Source organism: Fulmarus glacialis, unplaced genomic scaffold, assembly GCF_000690835.1.
Source record: "Fulmarus glacialis isolate BGI_N327 unplaced genomic scaffold, ASM69083v1 scaffold7843, whole genome shotgun sequence".
In the NCBI taxonomy this organism is placed as follows: domain Eukaryota; kingdom Metazoa; phylum Chordata; class Aves; order Procellariiformes; family Procellariidae; genus Fulmarus; species Fulmarus glacialis.
In genome coordinates, this window is record NW_009203590.1 from 39621 (window position 1) to 51963 (window position 12343).

Consider the following 12343-nt stretch of genomic DNA (forward strand, 5'->3'; position numbering starts at 1 on the left):
AGTAGAGCTGAGCAGTTTCTATAATGCATCTCCTGTCTACTTAACACATTCTTTGGAAGATAATTCACAGGGACAAAAGCCCCAAATGTCTTTAGCAGGTACAAACTGTTGTCTTCAGTGGCCTATATTATACTTCCATACCCTTGGAAAGCAGCATGTTTACACAGTGCAGGATCTCTTTGCTATGCACAGAAAATGATCATGACGAACTTGCCTTTTTAAGAAAAAGCAGGTTTCTGACATGCTGTTTTTTCTATTCTTGGGTTCTTCACACAGCCCTTTTCCCAAGTGCTGGCTATGTTTGTCCCAGCATAACTCTAGTTGTACAATCCAGCCCCAGCAGCCTCTAGAGCAACATCTCCACAGGCAGACCAGCAGCTTCAAAACTTCCTCCTTTTCCTCATCTTCTTCCCACCAGTCTGGTTTTAGCAGCCGTAGCCTTCACCCCAGGCTTAACATAGTGTAACAGAATCCTCTGGCAGGGGGAATCTTTAGTGGCTGATAAAGCCTTAACTGTTGTGAAATGGAAGCAGGTTCCCTTTGAAGTGTGCCTCGCATTACAGTTAGATGCTCTAGCCTCTATATTTTAACTACCAATAAAATGATTTATAAGCATAAAGGCCTGAGCCACCTTTAAGGCGGGGGAAGGGAAAGAATTGCTAACGTCATTAGCTGGAATGTATCTTCTTTTTTTCTGTGGGTTATAAATAAGGGGCAGAATCAACCTGTTTGGGCCATGAAATGTCCCTTCCTCTGCACGGGAAGATAAATCCTATCAATTTCTTTGTGGAAGGTTTCAGTGTATTTGTGGCTGGATTGTCCAGCCAGGCTGTTAGGAAGCACTACGTTTAAGCATGTAGTTGTGAATCTCATTTGGTGCATGTGTATTTACTATTATTATTGTTTATTATTTGTTTTGCTATGATGCTCCAGAGTATGCAGAGATGCTGCGCTGGATATGGTGCCTACTGGCAGTTAAAAAGAACCTCTATCTTAGATGGCTGATTGTTGCAATAAGCTAAAATGTAAGAAAATGTGGGTGTTATCTTCAATTTAGAGGTGGTGATCTGATGCGTGGATTGTGTAAGGACCAAAATTTGTTGAATGCAGCAATGTTTCCACTGACTTGAAATCAGAAAAGCAATAGCTTTCCTGAAGTCACAGAAGGAGCCTGTAGCATAATTAAGAACTGACTTTCTTTCACTGGTGATAGTCCGCTGTCTTGAAAGTTAACTTTCCTTTCTTCAGAAGTCCGTGTGTATTGTAGACCGAAGTATGCAAGACACCCCAAGAACGGCCCGCGCACAGGCCTTTTTGGTCGACTCTACCTGGTTGTGAAAGGATCCAGAGTATCCTTTTATCTCCCTTAAAAAATAAAGGAACTACACACCCTTAACTGGATGTGGAGAAGCAAGACGGGAAGAGTCGTACATGCACGTATGAATTTTAATTCTGAACAACGAATGCAAATGTGCGTGCTGGTGCATGGACAACAATCACCTCACGTGGTGTAACATCAGACAACACAAATCTTTTCAAACTTGTGTTTTGATCATATGTTAGCCAAGCCAACCGACAAACCACCACAGGGGACCTGAGTACTTGTGGGGATGCTGTTGGAGAAACATGTCCCATACTAGACCATCTCACTCCACATGTTTCTTCTGAACTTCTAATCCTGAGTGGATTTGCCAGCATCTGGCTCTTGGTTATAAAAAAGGAACTTTCCCACCATTTGCAATGTCAGGAAAGTGTCAGAAATCACTGGAGTGGCTTGATGTCGGGAAAGTGTCAGAAATCACTGGAGTGGCTTTACATTCTTGGAGTTCAATTTCTTTTTCCCTCTCGATTCCTGGATCCATAGCTGCTTTGGTTATGTTTTCCCTTCAGGTAGTTGAATTTTATATGCTATTCTCAGCATTGAGATCTTTTTTTTTTTTTGGAGTGGAAGCTCTTCCAGCCTGGAACAAGGCCTTTTTCTCTTGGAGAGAAAAGGTTTATTTATCTCCTTATGTTCAGCTAACAGAAATATTCAGTTTTTATGTCCTTAACTGTGAAAGTGAAAGCAAATTATATGGGAGGAGGAGCCAAGTTCCATATCCCTAATTCAAAGCATGAATTACACATACACAGGACTGTCCTCTTTGCATGTCCAGGGCAAACAGAAGGTTATTTATTCGTTTGTGTTGCTCACTGCTCCTAGAAACTGTGCCATGAATTGGACTGTATAAAAGAGTTGTAAAGTGCTACAGACCTTGATGTTCATTCATTTCTCTTTCCTTAACTCTGTCCTAGATTTTGCTAGCGACTTTTGGTGCCAAAAATGGACACAGAGATTCTGACCTGCATGGACTTTGTTGATCAATGCAGATCAGACGTAAGCTGACCTATTTCTGTCACGCTTTTGGAAGGTGCTAAGAGGTTATGCTGCTTCAGCCAGTAGTGCAGTGCGGTAGGAACAGGTCTGTAAAAAGACCAAGGACCTTTTGGTGCCAAGGACCTGACATCAGCACTGTATACGTTTCAGGGGGTTTGATTTAGACCAGCTCTTCCAAAGAAAATGAGGTTTTTTTTGGTTTCACTGTACATGGATGTAAATAACAGCATGAAGGACTGCCCAGGATTAGGTCCTTCCTAGCCATCATCAGCAGGTCACACACAACTATCAAACTGTTTCTGCAGTGCAATAGTAAATGAGTAACACATAGAAAGAGCAATAATAGACTGTGATCCAGAGAACCTCACAGAAGTTTGTGTGTGAAGCTCAGCGTATGCTTGTTTTTGCAGCAAGCGCTACTGCAGTGCATGTAGACTGAGAGCCAACACTCCATTAAATAAGCAGCTCTTGGTGAAAACACGTTGTCTTGTCATGCTGAGTGAATGATACATACCCACAGGTGCCAGTAAGTAAAAGGCAAACTAACAAGTGACCATTTACAGGGGGACTCAATTTAAAGGCCAGAGAAAAACACCCACTTTGAGATTTGGATCATGTCTGAAGTGCAAAGCACATCAGACTAAGGTTCTGCTATATTTGGGCCAGAGAGTTTTGTTTTGGTTCACAAGATGTGGGGATAGTTTGGACTGCAGTGCCTCAAACCTTTGTAACCCCAGCTTCTGATCTGATGTTGAGCAGCTTGGAAGCCTGATGGAGGATTTTTTCCCCCTGGAATGCTTTACACTCTTGATTTTTGCTCCATTTTTTCTTGTTGCTGTGAAATTTAATCATGTTTTCTAGCCCTCTAGGCCTCACAAAGTCCAGCAGCTGCATTCTCATCTGGCTTGAAAGCTTATCCGCATACTTCTGAACCCCAAACAGGGATCGGGCCTGAGAGCCTCTCTGATTAAATGAAGTAAACCAAGCCCAAGAGACAGCTTGAGAAGCCCTTTCCACTATGCAGAAAGATTGCCCATGATAAAACACATCAGGGCAGACAAATGCATTTAGAAAAATCTCCCCTTGAGTCTTACAGGTAAACTTGCACTGTAGGAAACACAAGCCCAGCTTTGCACATGCATTAATACTGGGTTTATTTTAATGCACAGAGATTTAAATTGGCTGCAGTACAATTCTAGTGCACGCTGCAGTGCCTCTTGCAAGGAGAGCATGTCTTAGCATACAGACAACAGTGATTTGTTGCAGTACAGAGAAGCAAAGAAAACCCTGTATTCCCTCCGGTCTGGTTCTATCTATTTAGCTTGTCTAACATAGAAACCATGATGCTAATCTGTCTGTTTATCCCTCCTAACAGTGCAGCCGTGTTGCTATTATGGTACTTAATCCTTCAGCATAATTCACATAGTTGTCAGATAACAAGGCAGGATGGCCAGGTGGTAGCAATGCATCTATTTGGTATGGACTCTCTCGGAATACACAAGCTAAATTATTCCTCTTTGTCTCACCCCACTGCTGATAGCACCCTCCCATGCTCTTAGTAGTACCTTAGTAGTACATTTTAAATGCATGTATCTTCACCCAGGAGACAGGGCGGTAGTAGTATTGTCATTTGGGAGAAAGGAAACTGAGGAACGGAGACAAATACTCACAAAGTCTGTGTCAGGCAGCGACTTGAACCTATTTTTGGCCAGTGCTGTAATTCAGGATGTGTTTCTATCAACAACCCAGGTGAGATGGGACAGCAGCTCAGAGTAAGTCACACACGGTCTTTCTTTTTCCCATCAGGTGTGGTTCAGCAACCGAAGAGCGAGATGGCGCAAACAGGCGGGAGCAAACCAACTTGCGGCTTTCAATCACCTGCTGCCAGGGGGCTTCCCGCCGACAGGAATCCCAGCTGCCAGACTCCACCTACTCAACAACCACCATTTCCCAAGGTGAGCACCCATTTGCCTGCGCTGCTACTCTTCTCTTGCCCTACTTCATCCCATCATCTCTTCCCTTTCTGATTTGTGACATCCCACTAGGGCTCTTGTAATGCATAGGTAGTTTTCCTTTAGTTGGGAAGACCAGGTTTTTCCTCAAGTCAGTGGAAACTCCACAGTTTTCTCCTCTGTCTCATGGTCCTTTCTGCTGTGTCAATGCGTCTTATGACTGTAGTTCTTCTGCTCAGCTTTGAAATGGAGAGCACATCAGTCCAAAGTGAGTATCATATAGGTGATCCCTTATTCTGGATAAAACTCCACACTGGGGCTCAGTGGAAGCAGTATTGCTAATTCCAGTTGGCTTTGGCCTTGGCCTTTACAAAGGAATTTATGGCTTCGGTCTGGGGGGAAATTAAGAGAAAATTCAGATATTTCATCCCAGGTTTGCATATTTTGTACTGTGCATAAACTGTCACAGGATATGCTGGAGTTCATGTGGAGCACAGAGATGGTGGGACCCAGAAGCTGAGATCAGGGCAGCCAAACCACCAACCCATGCTTTGCAGAGTCCCAGCTGTAGCACCCCACGACTGTTTACCTCGGAACGCTCTCTCCACAGATGGGGGAAGCACTGTACACAGACCCCAGCCCCTGCCGCCATCCACCATGCACCAGGGAGGGCTTGCTGCAGCCGCCGCTGCTGACACTGGCTCTGCCTACGGGGCCCGACACAGCTTCTCCAGCTACTCGGACAGTTTCATGAATGCTGCAGCTCCTGCCAACCACATGAATCCTGTTAGCAATGGCCTCTCTCCACAGGTATGTGACCCACTTCCATTCTCTTTCTTTGGCTGAGAGTATTTGGCTGGTCCAGATCCTCTGAGAGCAGGGCAAGCTTCAGGCTATCACAGTGTATTATGGTTAACAAGGGAGTTATTGTTATTGTCATGAATTCTTGGAGGCAGCCTAGTTAAAGCAATTAGTTAATTTGTTTATCAGCAGTATCTCTGTCCTGAGCTCCGCACTGTACTGCCAGAGCATTTGTATCCTGTTAGTTCCCATATTCAGGTTAGCACACTGTAATCGCAAACACCAGGACCTAGAGCATCAGTGTTCATCTTCTCAGCCCTCCAAAAAAATTCCAGTGCAGGTGTGGGCCCTTCGATTGTGGATTTTAGCCTAATGACAGCACGCTTGACTTTTTTAGTTACTTTTTGCAGGCTCATTTTAGAAGTACTCCATGATTTGTGGGTGACTGATTTAGAGATTAGCTGAAGCCAGCTTGTCCAAGTCTGGATGGAACATGGAAAGCCCTTACTTATGAAATTGCCATAGACCTGAGCTTCCTCAAAACACAGGGATGTAGATTTGGGATTTAGTTTTGAGAAACTAATTGTCATGTAAACAATTCTGCTAATGCTTTCCACAAGGTCAGAATAAGAGGTGTAGGTAAGCTTTAAAGGAGGAAAGTTACATTTCACACTCATCTGTTTGTGTAAAAGAATGGCGCATGTGTGTTTTAAGTTTACCAAGCAACTGCCAAGGCCTCCCCAAATCACCCTTGATTTTAAAATCCCTGCCTGAGCTCAGAATAGAGTGCCCGTGACCTGACTCTGGATCTGTGCTCCAAGCCTCAGCCCAGCTGCCTTCCACAGGGCCCCGTCCCAGGTTTGATCAGATTGCTGCCAGTTGTGTGCATGGCTTTTCAGGGCTGCATGTACCAGAGAAGCAAGCCTCAGCAGAGCAGAGAGGTTAAAGCCTCCATCATCGGCGGGTCTCGAGAGGGCAGAGCTTGTGCTATGTGTGTGTTATGGGAGTAGACTTATGTTCTCAGCTGGTGAGCTCCACTGAAGTCAGTGGAGATGCCAGGATGTACGCCACCTGAGAATACAGCCCAGTCTCTCTATCACTGTCCTGGGATAAGAATTCTAATTTTCTGTCACCTCATTAGATAGAGCCTTTAACCTTCTCTTTGGTTTACCTGATGTAATCTGTTTTCCAGATGCACATTTGCTTTTAAGTGGAACAAGGCACATATTGTATGCTGAAAATTAACAGCAAGGACTTGTATTCATGTGGTGCCTGCCATCGTGGAGGGGTACCAAATACATTTTACTTTTGCTCTCAGTGACTTGTGAAATACGGAGACATATGAAGTGCACTATAGCAGTTGTTCCAGAGTGGCCAGTAACACTATTTAAGACAGGAAGTGCAAAATAATTTGAAACTACAAGGAGAAATTAGGTAGGCATCTGAAATGAAAAGGCTACAACTGTTTAAAGAGGAGTCCAATAAACAGGGACATCAGAGAGGTATATAGATTTTAAGGTCCAATAGCTTGTGATCTCTCGAGTGTGAAAACAAACATTGAGAGCCAATGGAAAAAGGGAAATTTTGCAGCTTCTCTGAAATGGTATAAAAATCCTACTTCTAGCTTTGAATGGTCATGAGATGGAAAATGTAAAAGTGTGACTGGCATGAGGCTGAATATTGCCTCAAACAGTGTAATTTGGGGGGGGGGAATAGGGAGACATCTTTCTGACAAGGGATTTCTAATAGTGCTGGGCTTGGGCGATGAGCATATAGTACAGAATTCAAAGGCAGACTGCCTTTGGTTAGATGGTTAGATGGTCCAGGGCACGTGATTGATTCAGATTATCACAAGTGCAATTTAGCACCATAGAATAAGGATGAGATCCACGTGATAAGCTGCACAAGCACTAGATATATACAAGTCCATCACGCAATTTCCATTTCTGTAGCTTCATCATCTACTTACTAGTCCCACTCACTAAATCAGAGGCTCATTGAAATGACCAGACCAATGCTTTTTCTGTGCTTATCCCTATGCCAAATTACCCTGCCCCCAGGCTCAGGCTAGGGGAAGATAGAGTCCTGAGCCAATAAGCCCTTTGTATGGGAAAGAGAGGATACATTATCTGGCAGTCCTGAAGAAAAGAGAGCTTTGCACCCCCAAGAAGGGGAGATTCCCATTTTCCTAATGCTTTTAATCATGTGAGGGCCAAGCTATCAGCATATAAATTCTTCTATTTCTTTTGTGCATAGAAAGGCTAACCCAGGTTATTTTATGACTGCATTATATTTACTTATCTTGCTACCTTCCCGCCATTCTAAGCCCTCTGCTGTTCCTAGTGGAAGGATACAAGAAGTACTCCTAACAACATGATTGGGAACTCATAGAAGTGTCCTCTTTTACGTAGCGAGGTGGGTAAAAGTTTTGTGAGGTGTCAATATAGGATGCTCTGCGCAACTTATTTGTGCATAATTCAGCTATTCCATGGCATTACAGGTAAAACCCATTGCACCTCAACCCTCTCATCCTCCTGTCCAGCTTTCTGTGGTATCTGGTTGCTCTCTGCAGGGGTAAATATCAAGTACAGGGAAGGAGGGAGTTCAGGAGATAGAAAAAAAAAAAATGGGAACTTAAAATGATGGCAATTTGTCTGAGCTGCAAACAGACAGTTCTCTGGTTTCATCCCTTAGCAGCAGCAGGAGGGAGATTTCTTTGCAGTTTAGACAAGGAGGTGGGGGCCAGCCTGGCCGAGAGCTCCCAGCATTTGCTGCCGCTCGGCACGCTATCCAGTTACCCCGGGATTGGGTGTCCCGGCCAGAATCCACCAGACGGGCTCGGTGCTGGCAGCTGAAATTCTAGAGGAGAAGCATGGCATTTCCATTCTCACAACAGAGAAAAGGGGATTACGTTTGGCCTCTGTGGGCTCGGTCCCCCCACGCACATACGCACTTTAGTCCTCCCCCTCCTGACAGAAAGAGCAGACCCTGCTGAAAGTTTTACTCAGACTTCACGTGGGAAATGGCCATGTTTCTTGCTTGTTTTCCAGCCTGTAGCACACACAGCCTTGTGCCTGTCCAGCTCTGCTGCTGGATCCCCAAAGCATTTCCCATGCAGTTTCCCCAGTTTAGAGTCCGTTCTGCCTCTATTCCAGACCTGAGACTGCCGAGGAGTGAGAGGTCAGCTGGGAATTTTTGTCTTCAGCTGCTTCATCCCATGATGATGTTTTGTGTGACACTTCATTCAAGAACACCAACTTGGTTGTGCGAAGGATAGTCCCACATGATTAAACCACTACCTAGCATGATCTCTCATGTCATACTCCTTCCTAGACATTAGTGAGAGACCTCAGGGTAACCCGAGCAGTGGTTTGTGATGGTTTCGTGCTGGGACAGCCTTTGTAGGAGAGAGATCTTGCTCTGAGTGTTGCCTGTTTGAGAAAGTGAACTTCACAGGCTGGCCAGCTGCAGGCAGATGAGTCACCTTGCATCTGTCAGGATACGCTCGGCGGCTGCAGCAGTCACGGATTATCAGAAAGTAGCTCAGTACCAGGGAGCAGCAACACGCAGCAGCGAGGTCCCCGTCGCTCCCCAAAGGTCGCATGGGTTAGCAGCAGCTGTCACAGATTCAGCTGGGCTGATTCAGTGGCTAGTAACTGCCTCCAGGCTGGCATTAATGCCTGTGCCAAAACTTAGCAAAGATACAGAGACCCGAAGCAAAGTTAAATATGAAGAGTGTGTAACCAGTGAGCAGTCATACAGAGTGTGATTTCTGGCCCTGGAGCTTCTGTCTCATCATTTCTCACAAGAGTGGGTTGTAAACCAAGTGTGTGCATGGGTGGGAGGGATTTCATAAATACTTTGTAAATATTTCCCACTCATTTTCATCCCACAGAGGAATCATTTCCCATTTATTTGAGAATACCTATCAACCTCCACTAGAACAAGGCCAGACACCAAGACATCCTTAGCCAGGTCATGCTTCACAGTGGCAGCAAGAACAAACTTCGCATCCATCTGTTTTGAAGTTCAGACCTGTACTAGCTGAGTATTGTCCCTCCCTGTGGCTATAAGGATTGTGACAAATAGCTCAATACAATGGTAAACTCAGTATTAAGTCCAGTTACGTCCTGATCAGCATCTGACAGTCCTTCAAGAAATGTGTATGCTGCAGTGTGGGCTGAGGTGGGAGGAAATTAAGTGAATTAAACAGTACATTGCAAGTCAACATAAAGAAAAAAGTGAGGGCCACATTTGACTGTACCTCTGCCATTTGTGATGATGATGGGCTGCTTTCATCTCTAGCACATCTCTTCTGCCTTTTAAAATGTCTTCATGTTTTTTTTAGGAGGATTTTGTCCACTGCAACACCTCCTAAAATTCCTACTGTTCACTGTAGCATGTTGGGGTCTTGCAAGGGGTTATTCAAAAGCAAAAGATCATTAGTTTGTTGCAGATGGCCCCTGTCTAGCTGGAGAACATATTAAGGTATAGTTGAGAGTCAGGCATTTCCTATACTTTCATAATATGTTATTTCTGAGTCCTTTGAATCTTTTAACAAACCCACAGGATCACCCAGAGATTAAGACAATTCCAGAAATACAAAGAGCCAAGAGAAACTTGTTCACCATCTCATATTTGTTGCTTTAATTTTCTCAGGGCTTTCGGTGGCTTTTTTGCTCCATGAGCAAATTCATTCCCGGTGTAATGGCAGTATCTGAAGGTTGGAGTCAGATTTTAAAATTTCTGGTCTGTCACCGTTTCTTGATAGTGTTCCTAAAGGGACACTTGAGGCCACAGGTCAGGCTCTGCCCACAAATTTACACTCTAAGACCTTCTTAGTCTGCACAACCATAGCACAGTTTTGTTTTTCCGGACATCGTCCCAGGGCTCCTTTCTCTTCCACCATCCAGGGTAATGATTTCCTCAGCCTCATTGGGGTGGGATTAGAGATCATCTGAATCCCTGTCAGGAGCATACTGATCCTGGCAGAAGCATGAGAAGAGCCAGCTGAGCCCTTTTTTTTTTTTTTTTTTTTTTGGGAAACCTGGCAATTGGAAAGGACACGATGTTAGCTGGCGAGAGGGGAGCAGGCATCGCGGTGTCTGGCTCCAGCAAGACAGCGCTCCTTCCTTCAGTGACACGGATCCCTTCTGTCTGGTTCCTTTTTTTTCTTTTTTTTTTTCTTTTTTTTCTTTTTTTTTTTTTTGTCGGAGACACTGTGCCTATAATAAGCATTCAAAATGAGTCTTGCTGGGCAAGGAGAAGGGGAGGGGAAGAAAGAGGGGGAGGAGAGGGTGAGATTTGGGGGGGGAGGGGGAAAAGGAGGAGGGGGTTTAAATAGCAAAGAATTAGAAAAAAAAAATCTGATGCAAATCACTAGTAGAGAGAAAATTATGTGCAATTACCCAAGCGATACTGGGCAGCCGTGCCCACCCCAACCAACAAGATCTCATTAACAAGCAGAAAATAAGATTGAAATGGTGTGTAAAAGAGCTGAAAAATGAATTTGAATGCTGCATTTGTCCACAATTACCCCCTCGTTCACACATATTTTATTGCAATTTTTTTATTATTCTTAATCTTTCCATCCCTCAAAGCAGATTGGGAACATCCTGGCATTACAGTTGCTGAGGGAGGAAGCATTAAGGATTCCCCGTTTCCCTGAAAGGAGACCCTTCTCTTGCTTGATTTTTAAAGGGTTGGTTTTGGACGGATAAGGATTCATTTCTCCGGCTTATCTTAGTGTAGGAACATGTTCTTCTAATATTCTTTAACCTCTGACGCTCTTGGGTGCCACCCCACATGAGGGTTTTTCTTTAACCTTGCCTCCTGGGTTCTTCTACCTCCTTTTTCCATCTCTCCTTCCCCTTTCTCCTATCCTCCTTTTCCACTCCAGTTTTTTTCCATGTGGTCTCTGCTCTGTTCCCTCCACGCTGCCTCCTCTGTGTTCCCCGTGCAGCCCCATCTCTCTAGAGGACGGTGATTCCCTCAAACGAACTGTCTGCCCTTCAGAAAGTGGCTGCTGTCCGTTTTCTGAGTCGCAATTATTCCTCACACCCCGTTTCTTTCTCAGTGAGCGGTCTTCAGCCTCCCCACGACCTTGTGGCAGATTGCACACAGGATTTTTGGAGAAGGAGGTGAACATGTTCTAAAATCCACGTCCTTTTTTTTCCAGGCGGATGGGAAGGGGGCATGGGAGCTCCAGGTTTCTCTCTGGGAGAAACTGGCTCTGCTGAGACTGCGTTGGCGTTTTCCCTTGCTCGGTGTCAAATGCAGCTCCGTCTCTCTAAACTTTTAACCTATGTGTCCCAGGAAAGCTGGTAGTTTTTCCACTAAAGTTTCTTACTTTCTTTTTTTTTATTTAACCAAACAAAGCCCATCTGCTCTTGTCAATTAGACGCCTCTGCTCCCAGCAACGGGAAAAGGGGAGAATGGAACATTTTTCTCGTGTGAAAATAGATACGTATTTATTTGCCTGATTCCTAATGACACTGTTTCTGTGAGCAAAGGAGTAGAGTGGGAAGGGGGAAATGCATATCTGAGGGGCCAATTCACTTTCTGTCAATCTTGAGGTTTCATGAGTTTCCTCGATTGATTTGGATGCTCTGGTCCCATTGAAAACTAATTAGAAACAAACAAGGCAGCATCTTATTACCTTAACCCTAACTCTAATGCTCTGGGTGGTACTGATCATGTTTATTCCTATGTGATTTCCACTCCAGACATTGTTCTCTGTGTGTATTACTGAGATGTTAAAATACTAGAAACACTGAAGGATTTCAGAGCAAACAGTTGGTTCCTGAGCCTTGAATTCGGTTGGAGCTTCGTCATTACCTTCAGTGGGTCCAGGATCAGCCCCTGTGGCACTGCACTGTTTGTCAACTCAAGTATCTGAAGTAGACAAAGCGGGGAGAAAGGGGAATAAGGAGTAAATAGGAGAAGAAATCCAGGAAAAAAAAAACTGAGGAGAATGACAAGACCAATGACAGCAGGAAGAAAAAATGCAGGGAGGTGTGAAAGTGTCTGATAAGCCCCCAGACCTCAGAGCAGGGAACATGTATTTAAGACACGCTGGGCTAAGACAGGGAAATCTGTACCCAAAAATCTTTAAATGGCCCTTCCCATCCAGATCCCGCTACCTGTGTAGTGGGGTGGTGGGAGCAAAGCCGAAGCCAGGTGGGTGGAACAGGCATGGCAGGGGGTGTAACTT

At 44.6% G+C, this 12343-nt stretch overlaps 1 protein-coding gene across 1 annotated transcript in view; it reads left to right on the plus strand.

The window, feature by feature from the left end:
- Positions 1–12343, plus strand: part of LOC104074541 (paired box protein Pax-7-like) — a gene marked incomplete at its 5' end in the record, with an annotated part of 51752 nt that overhangs the window by 9561 nt on the left and 29848 nt on the right. The window contains 3 exon segments of the mRNA XM_009574693.1: positions 4184–4290; positions 4292–4332; positions 4940–5139. Of these exon segments, the coding sequence (XP_009572988.1) occupies positions 4184–4290; positions 4292–4332; positions 4940–5139 (348 nt within the window).